General features: G+C 42.5%; 1 protein-coding gene across 1 annotated transcript in view; it reads right to left on the bottom strand.

Moving 5' to 3' along the window:
* The window catches only part of LOC117525028 (nck-associated protein 5-like), a 159039-nt gene that overhangs the window by 101141 nt on the left and 41926 nt on the right, over nucleotides 1-15972 (bottom strand). Inside the window, exons 5-6 of the mRNA XM_034186850.1 lie at nucleotides 8843-8881; nucleotides 8551-8670 (exon numbers count right to left, since the gene is read on the bottom strand). Of these exons, the coding sequence (XP_034042741.1) occupies nucleotides 8551-8670; nucleotides 8843-8881 (159 nt within the window). The remainder of the gene's footprint in view (nucleotides 1-8550; nucleotides 8671-8842; nucleotides 8882-15972) is intronic.

Genomic DNA, 15972 nt, shown 5'->3' on the forward strand with positions numbered 1-15972 from the left:
GTCAGCCATGTATAAATCTGGACAGGATAAAATGGGTGATAATACTGCAGCAGACTTGCTTTTCAGGTGCTGGGGGGGGGGGGGGGGGGGGGGTTATCCAGGGAGAAAGATAAACTGGGTCACCAGAATTAAAATGATTCAATTCATCTCAATTTATTTATATAGCCCCAAATCACAAGAAAGTTGCCCTGAGACACTTTACAAGGCTGAGGTCTGACCTTACCCACCCCAGCAGCAAGCACACTGGCAGCAGCAGTGAGGAAAAACTCTCTGGAAGAATTAAAGTCTAGGAAGAAACTCGGCTGGCATAGAGCGACTTACTTACACATTTTGACTCACTCGCTGCATTGTAGGATCTTGGTTACAACACAACAGTTCAAAATAGCAGAAAGCATGTAGATTATGATGATTTAGATCAGTTTATACTGAAGTTGATGGGTTAAAGGGTTTTTACATTCATCATGGACCATCTGTGACATCCAGGACTGTATCCAGCAGTAAAGAACTGATCTCTCTCACATACAGCATCAGTCCAGAATCTGTAGCGCGTTTTGATAGATTAGGACAACAGAGGAGTTGGCAAAATGACTGCATGTTCTTGCAAATCAGAGTGTGGACACCCAATTCGGGACCAACAGGTTGGGTTGGGTTCAGACACGTCAGCATAAAGACACTGAACATACAGAACATTTGTGAAACAATGTCATAGCCCCGCCTCTGTAACCTCAGCCATTCATAAGTAATAACATATTACTGTTGTCAACAGTGTAATTAATAGACTTTTTTTTGTTGTCTTGGTGGATCATTAACAAGATTTATTTTCATAGAGACCAGAAAAAATGAGTTTGTTCGACCACCGGTGGTACGCGTACCACAGTTTGAGAACTATGGGATTAGATCATTACTTAGCTTCATGATGGATAAGGCATAGATTTAGACATGAACTCTTCTGCACCAACACACATGGCATAGCAGCATAAATATAAAGAAAGCGTAACCCAGCACATCATCGGAACATTTGGTAGATGGAAACGGACATGACAAATTCAAAGTCTGTGCACACAGTCAGTGTGGTTCAGGGCGGGCAGCGCTGCCTCGTCACTGTCAGACACCGATAAAAGAAGCCAAATCAAGGCAGTCAGCAAAGCTACATAAACAAATCTCAAAATATTAAAATGTAAAAAGTGAAGTCACAAAAAACTGTGGATTAAAGAATTGCTGCAGGAAGCTGTTAAAGCCAACAGAGCTTCACATGCAGCTCTGAATGGTTGTTGATGAAAAAGTAAAGAAATAAATGCCTGAAATGAGTTCATTGACAAGACATTGTTTAAAAATGATCACATTCAGTACAGCAAGAAATAATGACGAATACATCCCCCGTGTGACACTAACAAATAAATGCAATTTTGCAATAAACATATTTAAGCCAGGATAATGCTCTTGATTGCTGATTATTCAACCATTACAGCTTGCCGCTCCTCCCGTATGATGAATAACGGTCTTAAAACTTTCTTGTTGCAGACGGCGGATCATTAAAAAGGAGAACAAGGCAGGTTTCATTGCTTTGTGAACACTGGACCCGTGTTTCATAGATTGTTGATGCTTATTCTTGGATAATGGAGACAATCAGCTGTCATAATGGATTTGCATTAAAATGACATCCCAACATTTATAAAATCAAATCAAATCAATTTCATTTATATAGGGCCAAATCACAACAAACAGTTGCCCCAAGGTGCTTCATATTGCAAGGCAAAGCCATACAATAATTACAGAAAAACCCCAACGGTCAAAATGACCCCCTGTGAGCAAGCACTTGGCTACAGTGGGAAGGAAAAACTCCCTTTTAACAGGAAGAAACCTCCAGCAGAACCAGGCCCAGGGAGGGGCAGTCTTCTGCTGGGACTGGTTGGGGCTGAGGGAGAGAACCAGGAAAAAGACATGCTGTGGAGGGGAGCAGAGATCAATCACTAATGATTAAATGCAGAGTGGTGCATACAGAGCAAAAAGAGAAAGAAACACTCAGTGCATCATGGGAACCCCCCAGCAGTCTACGTCTATAGCAGCATAACTAAGGGATGGTTCAGGGTCACCTGATCCAGCCCTAACTATAAGCTTTAGCAAAAAGGAAAGTTTTAAGCTTAATCTTAAAAGTAGAGAGGGTGTCTGTCTCCCTGATCTGAATTGGGAGCTGGTTCCACAGGAGAGGAGCCTGAAAGCTGAAGGCTCTGCCTCCCATTCTACTCTTACAAACCCTAGGAACTACAAGTAAACCTGCAGTCTGAGAGCGAAGCGCTCTATTGGGGTGATATGGTACTATGAGGTCCCTAAGATAAGATGGGACCTGATTATTCAAATCCTTATAAGTAAGAAGAAGAATTTTAGATTATATTCTAGAATTAACAGGAAGCCAATGAAGAGAGGCCAATATGGGTGAGATATGCTCTCTCCTTCTAGTCCCTGTCAGTACTCTAGCTGCAGAATTTTGAATTAACTGAAGGGTTTTCAGGGAACTTTTAGGACAACCTGATAATAATGAATTACAATAGTCCAGCCTAGAGGAAATAAATGCATGAATTAGTTTTTCAGCATCACTCTGAGACAAGACCTTTCTAATTTCAGAGATATTGCGCAAATGCAAAAAAGCAGTCCGACATATTTGTTTAATATGCACATTGAAGGACATATCCTGATCAAAAATGACTCCAAAATTTCTCACAGTATTACTAGAGGTCAGGGTAATGCCATCCAGAGTAAGGATCTGGTTAGACACCATGTTTCTAAGATTTGTGGGGCCAAGTACAATAACTTCAGTTTTATCTGAGTTTAAAAGCAGGAAATTAGAGGTCATCCATGTCTTTATGTCTGTAAGACAATCCTGCAGTTTAGCTAATTGGTGTGTGTCCTCTGGCTTCATGGATAGATAAAGCTGAGTATCATCTGCGTAACAATGAAAATTTAAGCAATGCTGTCTAATAATACTGCCTAAGAGAAGCATGTATAAAGTGAATAAAATTGGTCCTAGCACAGAACCTTGTGGAACTCCATAATTAACCTTAGTCTGTGAAGAAGATTCCCCATTTACATGAACAAATTGTAATCTATTAGATAAATATGATTCAAACCACCGCAGCGCAGTGCCTTTAATACCTATGGCATGCTCTAATCTCTGTAATAAAATTTTATGGTCAACAGTATCAAAAGCAGCACTGAGGTCTAACAGAACAAGCACAGAGATGAGTCCACTGTCTGAGGCCATAAGAAGATCATTTGTAACCTTCACTAATGCTGTTTCTGTACTATGATGAATTCTAAACCCTGACTGAAACTCTTCAAATAGACCATTCCTCTGCAGATGATCAGTTAGCTGTTTTACAACTACCCTTTCAAGAATTTTTGAGAGAAAAGGAAGGTTGGAGATTGGCCTATAATTAGCTAAGATAGCTGGGTCAAGTGATGGCTTTTTAAGTAATGGTTTAATTACTGCCACCTTAAAAGCCTGTGGTACATAGCCAACTAATAAAGACAGATTGATCATATTTAAGATCGAAGCATTAATTAATGGTAGGGCTTCCTTGAGCAGCCTGGTAAGAATGGGGTCTAATAGACATGTTGATGGTTTGGAGGAAGTAACTATTGAAAATAACTCAGACAGAACAATCGGAGAGAAAGAGCCGAACCAAATACCGACATCACTGAAAGCAGCCAAAGATAACAATATGTCTTTGGGAAGGTTATGAGTAATTTTTTCTCTAATAGTTAAAATTTTATTAGCAAAGAAAGTCATGAAGTCATTACTAGTTAAAGTTAAAGGAATACTCGGCTCAATAGAGCTCTGACTCTTTGTCAGCCTGGATACAGTGCTGAAAACAAACCTGGGGTTGTTCTTATTTTCTTCAATTAGTGATGAGTAGTAAGATGTCCTAGCTTTACGGAGGGCTTTTTTATAGAGCAACAGATTCTTTTTCCAGGCTAAGTGAAGATCTTCTACATTAGTGAGATGCCATTTCCTCTCCAACTTACAGGTTATCTGCTTTAAGCTGCGAGTTTGTGAGTTATACCATGGAGTCAGGCACTTCTGATTTAAGGCTCTCTTTTTCAGAGGAGCTACAGCATCCAAAGTTGTCTTCAATGAGGATATAAAACTATTGACGAGATAATCTATCTCACTCACAGAGTTTAGGTAGCTACTCTGCCCTGTGTTGGTATATGGCATTGGAGAACTTAAAGAAGGAATCATATCCTTAAACCTAGTTACAGCACTTTCTGAAAGACTTCTACTGTAATGAAACTTATTCCCCACTACTGGGTAGTCCATCAGAGTAAATGTAAATGTTATTAAGAAATGATCAGACAGAAGGGGGTTTTCAGGGAATACTGTTAAGTCTTCAATTTCCATACCATAAGTCAGAACAAGATCTAAGGTATGATTAAAGTGGTGGGTGGACTCATTTACATTTTGAGCAAAGTCAATAGAGTCTAATAATAGATTAAATGCAGTGTTGAGGCTGTCATTCTCAGCATCTGTGTGGATGTTAAAATCGCCCACTATAATTATCTTATCTGAGCTAAGCACTAAGTCAGACAAAAGGTCCAAAAATTCACAGAGAAACTCACAGTAACGACCAGGAGGACGATAGATAACAACAAATAAAACTGGTTTTTGGGACTTCCAATTTGGATGGACAAGACTAAGAGATAAGCTTTCAAATGAATTAAAGCTCTGTTTGGGTTTTTGATTAATTAATAAGCTGGAGTGGAAGATTGCTGCTAATCCTCCGCCTCGGCCCGTGCTACGAGCGTTCTGGCAGTTATTGTGACTCGGGGGTGTTGACTCATTTAAACTAACATATTCATCCTGCTGTAACCAGGTTTCTGTTAGGCAGAATAAATCAATATGTTGATCAATTGTTATATCATTTACTAACAGGGACTTAGAAGAGAGAGATCTAATGTTTAATAGACCACATTTAACTGTTTTAGTCTGTGGTGCAGTTGAAGGTGCTATATTATTTTTTCTTTTTTAATTTTTATGCTTAAATAGATTTTTACTGGTTGTTGGTGGTCTGGGAGCAGGCACCGTCTCTACGGGGATGGGGTAATGAGGGGATGGGGTAATGAGGGGATGGCAGGGGGATTGAAGCTGCAGAGAGGTGTGTAAGACTACAACTCTGCTTCCTGGTCCCAACCCTGGATAGTCACGGTTTGGAGGATTTAAGAAAATTGGCCAGATTTCTAGAAATGAGAGCTGCTCCATCCAAAGTGGGATGGATGCCGTCTCTCCTAACAAGACCAGGTTTTCCCCAGAAGCTTTGCCAATTATCTATGAAGCCCACCTCATTTTTGTTCTTTTTTGACAAACAAAACACAGCAGGTTAAGGTAAATTCTAGCCTGTCCCAAATCAAAGACATCAGTACTGGAGCACCACAGGGATGTGTGAGCTCACCTCTCCTTTTTACTTTATATACTAATGAGTGTTCAGCCAAGCACCCTGGGAACTATATTTTTAAATATTCAGACGACTCAGCACTTCTGTGCTTACTTCAACAGAATGATGATTTGAATATCTATCATTCAGAGGTGAGGCAGTTTGTTGAGTGGTGTGATTCCAGTTACCTTACTTTAAATGTTAAAAAGACAGAGGAAGTCATTTTTGACCCAAAGTTAGTTGGCAATCACAACCCTGTAATTATACACCAGCAACCAATCACACAGGTGCAATCGTACAAATATCTTGGTGTCTGTATAGACAGCTCCCTCACATGGAACACTCATGTTGACTGGTTATGTTCCCGCTTGAATCAACGACTCTATTTTCTACGGCGTTTGCGTTTTCATGGAGTCGACCAAAAAATTATGTTACTGTTTTATCAGGCAGTTCTGGAAAGCATTCTAAGATATGACAGAACCACTTGGTTTGGGAACCTTCCTGTGTCCCTAAGATCAAAATTAAACTACCTTGTTCTCACAGCAATGAAAATCATTGGTTTGAAACAGTATAACAATCCTCAGTCAATTTTGATCAGTGCGTGATGAAGCAAGCGGACAGAATTCTTTCTGACTCCTCCCATGTTCTGCACACGCAATACGAGTTGCTACCATCGGGCCGGCGTTTCAGAGTCCCCCATTGCAGACTGAATAGATATAGGAACTCTTTTGTTCCTATATCAATCATAGCCCTTAACAAATATCATAATAAACACCGCTAACAATCAGGCACATTAGGAGGTTTTAGTACTTGTATGTTTTTTTATTTATTTTTATTCTTTATTTATGTATTTATTTATTTATTGTTATGAACTGTTTATGTCTTGTTCTGTATCTTTGTATGGGTCATGATTTTTGAGACGTCCAAGACAAATTTCCCCATGGGGACATTAAAAGTATCTATCTATCTATCTATCTATCTATCTATCTATCTATCTATCTATCTATCTATCTATCTATCTATCTATCTATCTATCTATCTATCTATCTATCTATCTATCTATCTATCTATCTATCTATCTATCTATCTATCTATCTATCTATCTATCTATCTATCTATCTATCTATCTATCTATCTATCTTCACTTTTTCCACATTTTGTTATGTTACAGGCTTATTCCAAAATGGATGAAATTCATTTTTTTCCTCAAACTTCTACACGCAATACCACAATCTCTCTCTCTCTCTCTCTCTCTCTCTCTCTCTCTCTCTCTCTCTCTCTCTCTCTCTCTCTCTCTCTCTCTCTCTCTCTCTATAGATAGATAGATAGACAGACAGATATATGTATGATCGGTTGGTGATCCATGCACCACCTCACTTACCCATCTGTCTCATACCCACAAACAGATTGCACATCTAAATATTGATATTAGGGGGTTTTCAGTCATTGAAACAGGTTTTTTAATAAATAAATAAAAAAAAATCAGACCCATTCCATAAAAAATGTATGCTACAGCTTTAAGCAATTATCTCTGGGCACGGTAAGGTTGAGAGTTTTCCAATTAGCATGCTCGGCTCCATCTTAGATTGCTGCACTGTCACTTTACAGCTCCAGCTGCGTTGGAGGTCAACCTCACCGTGAACTACATCCTGTCACGATTAGCATAAAAATAGTCAGAAGCGATGGTAATGGGTTTGTGACCTGCAGTACACGAGAACAATTAAGTAGTTTTAATTAAGCACAAGCCAGTAAAACCCCAACTGAACCATTTCTGTACCTAAATCCACCAACATTTTTCTTTAAAATTCCAAACGCTTTAAATTGTGTAGAATATTGGAAAAATTGCACAAGTTACAACAACTAAAACTTTTACAAGAAACTGATTTACCTCAAACCAAAGACGAGAGAAGCATTGGTTCAGTTGGTCCTCTGACTAGTGGCACTGAAGGATTTATCCTCATATTCATGAAGAACTGAGGCATGAGATGTATGTTCTGCATTTATGTCTGCAATTAGTCTTAGTTAACTCAAATGTTCATTCATGATTCAAATTTCTCAAATCCGTAAAGACGTTCCATGCAGCTGTCACGATAACAAATTGTGTTGGACGATGTACTGCCTCAGAAAATATGAACACACCCTTCCTTCTGCTGGAGCAAATCGAAGAAATAAAAACATGGTGGATCAAAGCCAGTGATAGAAACTAAATAGGTATTTATTGTCTTTCAGACATCATCGTTATCAAGTTCATTCTCACATTCACTAAATCCTCATTATTTTAACACATTATGGGTTTTGGGTTCTTGGAATGACAGATTTTTGTGGTTTTTTTTTTTTTTATTTGTGGTTTGTTTTCTCCTGTGTTAGCGCTGATCGGTCAGAGACTGCTAGCTGGAGCTACTATGAAGGCCCCTTTTTTATGAACAAATATCTGTAATAATATGGCTTATTGTGTGGTTAACTCTGATGGAATAATCTAAGATGTGTCTGTGCCTTAAGGGAAATTATTGTGTGATATAATTTTGGATGCTAATGGTAGAATTTGTAGCAGCTATGGGTAGGTTCATAATGCTAGGTCATTAATCCACGAATACTGAGGAAATAAGTGGGTCATAATTTTTAATGCCCACATTAAAGCTGAACCACTGTGAAAACCACCACTTGATCCGCAAAGTATGATTTAATAAACACCCAAACCGACACACTGTCTCACCCACACTCCACCTCTTTACCCATATAGGAGCTGTGGACACACACACATACACACACACACACACACACACACACACTGCTTTTTACATAGGCTTTTATTGTACTGCTACTTTGAATTAAAAATTTGTGAATGAAAAAAATTTAGAGAAAAATGTCTATTTTGAGGCCAGTCCTCCTTTTCGTAGGCTTAATTTTGAAAATAAAATGGTGTTTAATGAAATAAAGTATTTTAGTGGCCTTTACACTTCAATTAAAGCATAAAAAAAGAACTAATGTCTGAGTGCAGATTGAGATTCAGATCAGTGTGGCCCCTTTTAACATTAGTAACCATTAGAAGTAAAATGCCACTCATGTAAAATTCAAACAGCCTCGCAGCAGAGTGTTTTTGTCAGTGTCCCCTCGTTCCTACCTGGGAGACAGGACTTGCAGACATTTTGACACGCTGTTGAAACAGAACACTCAGAATGCGATTTTGCTGCTCCAAGTCAAAAACACGAGTCCGCAGCTTCACACACGCTTCTTTCAGGTCCTAAAAACAACCCCCAAAATAAAACATGGATACATAACGATGACTGACAGATGGATTTACATAGGTGCTGACAGTAACAGCTACACCGGAAATACACTTTCATGAAAGATATAGTATGGACATTTGTGTCTCTGCAGTAGATGCTGTTGCATCAAAAAAGACAAAGACAAACCTTCTGAGTGAGGAGGGCCTGGACCACCTGGTTGGCTACCTTGAAGAGAAATGTGGAAAGAAAAAGAGACATAATATACATTTAAAATGTGCTGTTTGTCAAATGATTGTACATGAATATGTAACAGGAAAAGCTGTGGAGACGATTTCAGTGTCTTCAGTGTCGATGTATAAAATGATTCAATATGAAGTAGAACTAGGATATGCTGCTAAAGACAAGTTGATGGCACGTTGCATCACAGTCTGATTTCTTGAATTCAAACAGCAGTTGCCTGAAGTCAGCAAATCCAGCTTCATCGTCTGCATGATCATACTTCATTTCCTTGGTCACGTTGATGAATCCAGGGTAAGAAATTGACCAGATTCGAGATATTCACTGTTTTGATTCTTGCATGGGGTGAGGACAAAGCGGTGTTCAACTTTATGTAATTTGGTTTAGATTTTACTTTGAATTTTCATGGTAGATTGGCGGCACAGTGACTTAGTGGTTAGAATTGATGCCTCACAGTAAGACTGTTGTGAGATCGCTTCTCACCCTTGGATGGATGGATTTTCATGGTAGATATAACATCAAAGGATGAGTTTACTTTTTCCTAAATGTCATATTAAAACATTATCAGTCAAGCTCCTGACTGCTCTGCTCACCTCTGAAATCCAACCCCTACTCTGCACTCAAATTCTATGCACTATATGGGACAATCACAAGAGAAGATGATGGCTTGGCTAAGGTAAGGCTAACTGTATATTCATTTAGATAGATAGATAGATAGATAGATAGATAGATAGATAGATAGATAGATAGATAGATAGATAGATAGATAGATAGATAGATAGATAGATAGATAGATAGATAGATAGATAGATAGATAGATAGATAGATAGATAGATAGATAGATAGATAGATAGATAGATAGATAGATAGATAGATAGATAGATAGATAGCTAGCTTTTATTATCATTGTCATTACAACAATTTCCGCTTCTCACATTCCACATACAAACAGCAATTTATTCACAATTATTACTTGTTTACCATAATAATGGCACACATCAGAATTAGGACAACATACATTTGACATTGTTTATGTGCACTAAACTCGAAACAGTCCGTTTTCCAAATTGAGGCGATGTGAGTGTGTTGGTAGCCGCTGCAACTGGAGTCGCGCCACCTGCCAGCTTGGGAAGGATGGGGGCCTGTCACGGGGGGGCAGGAAGGGAGGTAAAAGGAGAAGCTGGAGCATGCTTCAGTCCATGTGTAAGTCAGTTATTGTCTTTGTGGGTTGAGATAAGAATAGAGCCGAATAATCTCACCAAGGCCTGAATAAATTCCTCTGGAGGTAAACAGTGGGCAATTGACCTTGAGGCTAGATAAGCCTGAAGTGTTATAGCTGAGCAGTGAAAAACACTTTTTAACAGTTCCACTTGAACAACCAAATCCCAATTATGAATTAAGAATATTCCCAATTATGAATTAAGAATATTCACCGGCCTCCAAAACCTTCAGCTTCAACTGCAAGGCACGCATCAGCTCCAAGATGTCATCCAGTTTGCGTCTGAGTTCAAGAGTCAACACAGTCTGAGAATGCACTGCCTTGCCAACCTCGTTAATCATGACGGACAACCGAGGGGCCCAGGCCTGGCGCCAGAAAAAAAATATTAAAGGGGCGATGAGTTTATCACAGGGGGCGGGGTCCCCCCCACCACAAAAAAAAGTGCGCACTGGAGGAGACGTGCCTCTGAGCGTACGTAATGAATTGGGTGCGCTCCAAGAAAGCTCGTGTATTTAGGCTACACCGTTGTAAGAGACTGACTGAGTAAGCGTAAAGAGTGATGACAGTATTTTTTTTTAATTATTATTTGAACGTATAGACCCTCGGTCAAGTGATCTCCTGCATACCACAAAACCAAACCAACAACTGATCTGAGAAACGACACAAGACAGTAGATTAACCCTACATACAGCCCTCCATCACAAGTGCAAACACAGCGCAATTGGGATGATGTCACACAACGGGTCAAAGATAAACCTTTCATGTAGATGTACAGTGGTCCCTCGTTTATCGTTGGAGTTACGTTCTAAAAATAGCCCGCAATAGGCAAAATCCACGAAGTAGTCAGAGTTATTTTTTACAATTATTATAGACGTTTTAAGTCTGTAAAACCCCTCACTACACACTTTATACACTTTTCTAAACAGGCATTAACATTTTCTCACTTTCTCTCGTGTGTAAACACTCTCAAAGTTCAATCCTTAGTAGAAAATAAGATCAACCTGTTTTCAGGCCCAAACATTTGTTTGAGAAATAAAAAATAATTCATAAATAATAATTAATACAATAAAATATATATAATATAATATATAATAAATATAAAATATAATAAAAATTACTAAATAATTATGATGGCTTTTAGAACTAACAAATTTAATTTTAACGATCAACCTACGAGGTTGGACACATAAGAAATTATTAATAGTGACTGACCGGTATTTCACAGTTCCTCTGATCTCGCCTCTTCGTCCTGTCGCGCCTTTTTCCACTCACACCTCGGTGCAGGTGTCTTTTTCCGAGTGAAGAACACAGTTATGGGTAGTTGTTGGCGCTCTTTTTTCTTCTGGGCGAGAAGATTCTTATAAACAAACACGCAGAACACAATGCGCGTGCTCTCCCTTCGCGTTGCCGCAACAAGTGTCCCGTCATCTCGACAGAACACCGGCCTGCTTGATGAAGACGCAGAGCACAATGCGCTGTTTAAAAAAAAAAAAAAAAAAAAAAAAAGCATGCAAAATTGGACTAAAAAACTACGAGGCGCTATATTTTCCAGTATTTCTTTTCTTTCTTTTTTATTTTTATTTTTGATAACTCTCACATCCGAGGGGGCGAGGTTGATGACATGAGGGGGCGTCGCCCCCAAACGCCCCCTCGTGGTGCCGGGTCCGGAGGGGCTGTGATTGTTGATGCCGCCGTCTTGCCAATTTTCCAGTAGATCAGGGCAGCACATAAGCTAAAAAGTACCAGCCCTGCTGCCATGAGACCAAAAATGAATAAATCCTCGACATCCTCAACATTAAAAGGCGCCAAGCATGCAAAACACCAAGACCCCCAGGAGTCGAGGACATAGCCCGCAGGATATGTTCCATCTGGGCAGGTAGGATCAACCGGTCCTGACCTTCTTGTAGAAAAAATGGTGTCAATTTACAAAGTATATTTGCATTCAGTGAGGTAAACAAAGCAGTCCATGTAACCAGGCACTTTTGATGTTTTTGCCTTTTCACTGGTGACAAGAAGTGTTCTTTTTGCTACATATAATAGCATTAATTAGCCAGTTACTTTCTGTCTTCTAACATGGGAACTAAAGCACTCCCTCTGCTGAATCACCTCTAAATTATTTACACATTATTCACTTTGTGTGTTTTTAGGAATCCGCTAGCTTAGCGTAGCTACTAGCTCTTAGTCGGTTTAGCATGGCGGCTTCTCCTGTCTCTCCCGCACTTTTCTGCTCTGGGTGTGAAATGTTTAGTTATTCCTCGGCCTCGTTTAGCAGTAATGGTACTTGTAATAAGTGTAGCTTATTCGTAGCTTTGGAGGCCAGGCTGGGCGAATTGGAGACTCGGCTCCGCACCTTGGAAAATCCTACAGCTAGCCAGGCCCCTGTAGTTGGTGTGGACCAAGGTAGCTTAGCCACCGTTAGTATCCCTCTGGCAGATCCCGAGCAGCCGGGAAAGCAGGCCGACTGGGTGACTGTGAGGAGGAAGCGTAGCCCTAAACAGAAGCCCTGTGTACACCGCCAACCCATTCACATTTCTAACCGTTTTTCCCCACTCGGCGACACACCCGCTGAGGATCAAACTCTGGTTATTGGCGACTCTGTTTTGAGAAATGTGAAGTTAGCGACACCAGCAACCATAGTCAATTGTCTTCCGGGGGCCAGAGCAGGCGACATTGAAGGAAATTTGAAACTGCTGGCTAAGGCTAAGCATAAATTTGGTAAGATTGTAATTCACGTCGGCAGTAATGACACCCAGTTACGCCAATCGGAGGTCACTAAAATTAACATTGAATCAGTGTGTAACTTTGCAAAAACAATGTCGGACTCTGGAGTTTTCTCTGGGCCCCTCCACCATCGGACCGGGAGTGACATGTTTAGCCGCATGTTCTCCTTGAATTGCTGGCTGTCGGAGTGGTGTCCAAAAAATGAGGTGGGCTTCATAGATAATTGGCAAAGCTTCTGGGGAAAACCTGGTCTTGTTAGGAGAGACGGCATCCATCCCACTTTGGATGGAGCAGCTCTCATTTCTAGAAATCTGGCCAATTTTCTTAAATCCTCCAAACCGTGACTATCCAGGGTTGGGACCAGGAAGCAGAGTTGTAGTCTTACACACCTCTCTACAGCTTCTCTCCCCCTGCCATCCCCTCATTACCCCATCCCCGTAGAGACGGTGCCTGCTCCCAGACCACCAATAACCAGTAAAAATCTATTTAAGCATAAAAATTCAAAAAGAAAAAATAATATAGCACCTTCAACTGCACCACAGACTAAAACAGTTAAATGTGGTCTATTAAACATTAGGTCTCTCTCTTCTAAGTCCCTGTTAGTAAATTATATAATAATTGATCAACATATTGATTTATTCTGCCTTACAGAAACCTGGTTACAGCAGGATGAATATGTTAGTTTAAATGAGTCAACACCCCCGAGTCACACTAACTGCCAGAATGCTCGTAGCTCGGGCCGAGGCAGAGGATTAGCAGCAATCTTCCATTCCATCTTATTAATTAATCAAAAACCCAGACAGAGCTTTATTTCATTTGAAAGCTTGACTCTTAGTCTTGTCCATCCAAACTGGAAGTCCCAAAAACCAGTTTTATTTGTTATTATCTATCGTCCACCTGGTCATTACTGTGAGTTTCTCTGTGAATTTTCAGACCTTTTGTCTGACTTAGTGCTTAGCTCAGATAAGATAATTATAGTGGGCGATTTTAACATCCACACAGATGCTGAGAATGACAGCCTCAACACTGCATTTAATCTATTATTAGACTCAACTGGCTTTGCTCAAAATGTAAATGAGTCCACCCACCACTTTAATCATATCTTAGATCTTGTTCTGACTTATGGTGTTGGGAAAGTGTAGGAACACGGACCCACAACAGGGGGCGCAAATGAACGGACAATGGAGTAAGTCAAAATAACAACGCTTTACTGTTGTGAATGTGCACAACGAATACAACCAATCACAGCAATGGACAACAGTCAATTCACAAAAGTGTCGTGTGGGCAGGCTCGAAAATAGGAGACGCCTCTCCAAGGTAAGACCGGAACCACACGGCTTCCTCCGGCACAGGACCCCGGGAATACTGGAGCCGCCAAGTCCCGAACTCCCAGGTGGCCACTGCCTCCGCGTGTCGGACCTGGTACTGCTGGCGAGGAGCAAAGAACAGTTAGATGCGGGCGCGTATGCACCCAGGACTCCGAACAGCAGGAAAGGTACCTCCACCTCTCGTTGGAACAGTAATCCAAAAAAACTAGCTCAATCCAAAAGATGCACTCTATTTGCTTTGATACGTTACCTCTCTGGTAGAAACGATATCTCGGCAAATGAGGTGGAGATGCCGTCCTGCTGATATACCTCCGTAGTGATTGGGATCAGCTGTCTCCGGTGATGGGTGACAGCTGTCATCCTGGCTGCTCCTGTAAGGCGGCAGCGCCCTCCGGTGCCTGGAGCCCGCACTCCAGGCAGGGCGCCCTCTAGTGGTGGTGGGCCAGCAGTACCTCCTCTTCAGCGGCCCACACAACAGGACCCCCCCCTCAACGGGCGCCTCCTGGCGCACGACCAGGTTTGTCAGGGTGGCGACGGTAGAAGTCGGCCAGGAGGGCCGGGTCCAGGATGAAGCCCTTCTTCACCCAGGAGCGTTCTTCGGGGCCGTACCCCTCCCAGTCCACCAGATACTGAAAACCCCGGCCCATTCGTCGGACGTCAAGGAGCCAGCGCACGGTCCAAGCTGGCTCTCCGTCGATGATCCGGGCAGGAGGTGGCGCCGGACCCGGAGTGCAGAGGGGTGAGGTGTGATGGGGTTTAATCCTTGACACATGGAATACCGGGTGAATCCGCAGTGAGGCCGGAAGCCGGAGCCTCACTGCGGCGGGATTGATGACCTTGAGTATTTTGTAGGGGCCGATGTATCGTTCTTGCAGTTTCGGGGAGTCCACTTGAAGGGGAATGTCTTTGGTGGACAACCAGACCTCCTGCCCTGGACGATACGTGGGAGCCGGGGCCCGCCGCCGGTCTGCATGGTTCTTCGCCCTCGTCCGGGCCTTCAACAAAGCAGAACGGGCGGCACGCCACACCCAACGGCACTTCCGTAGGTGGGCCTGGACCGAGGGCACACCGACCTCCCCCTCAACCACCGGAAACAACGGGGGTTGATACCCCAAACACACCTCAAAGGGGGAGAGGCCGGTGGCGGACGACACTTGACTGTTGTGCGCGTACTCGATCCAGGCCAGGTGGGTACTCCAGGCCGTCGGGTGCGCGGCTGTCACACAGCGCAAGGTTTGCTCCATCTCCTGGTTTGCCCGTTCTGCTTGTCCGTTGGTCTGGGGGTGGTACCCGGACGAGAAACTGACCGTGGCCCCCAGTTCCCGGCAAAAGCTCCTCCAAACCTGCGAGGAGAACTGGGGACCGCTATCGGAGACGATGTCTGATGGTATCCCATGCAGACGGACGACGTGGTGGACTAGGAGGTCCGCTGTCTCCTGGGCCGTTGGGAGCTTCGGGAGGGCCACGAAGTGGGCCGCCTTGGAGAATCGGTCCACTATCGTGAGGACGACGGTGTTTCCCTGGGACGGCGGGAGACCCGTGACAAAATCCAGGCCGATGTGGGACCAGGGGCGATGAGGCACGGGCAGCGGCTGTAGCAATCCCGGTGTCTTACGGTGATCCGCCTTGCCCCTGGCACAGGTGGTACAGGCCTGGATGTAACCCCGGACGTCGGCCTCCAGGGACGCCCACCAGAAGCGCTGCCGGACGACTGCCACGGTTCTTCGCACCCCAGGGTGACAGGAGAGCTTAGAACCGTGACAGAAGTCCAGAACTGCAGCCCTGGCTTCTGGTGGGACGTAGAGTTTGTT

The sequence above is a fragment of the Thalassophryne amazonica genome, chromosome 14 (assembly GCF_902500255.1).
Source record: "Thalassophryne amazonica chromosome 14, fThaAma1.1, whole genome shotgun sequence".
NCBI classification, from domain to species: Eukaryota; Metazoa; Chordata; class Actinopteri; order Batrachoidiformes; family Batrachoididae; genus Thalassophryne; species Thalassophryne amazonica.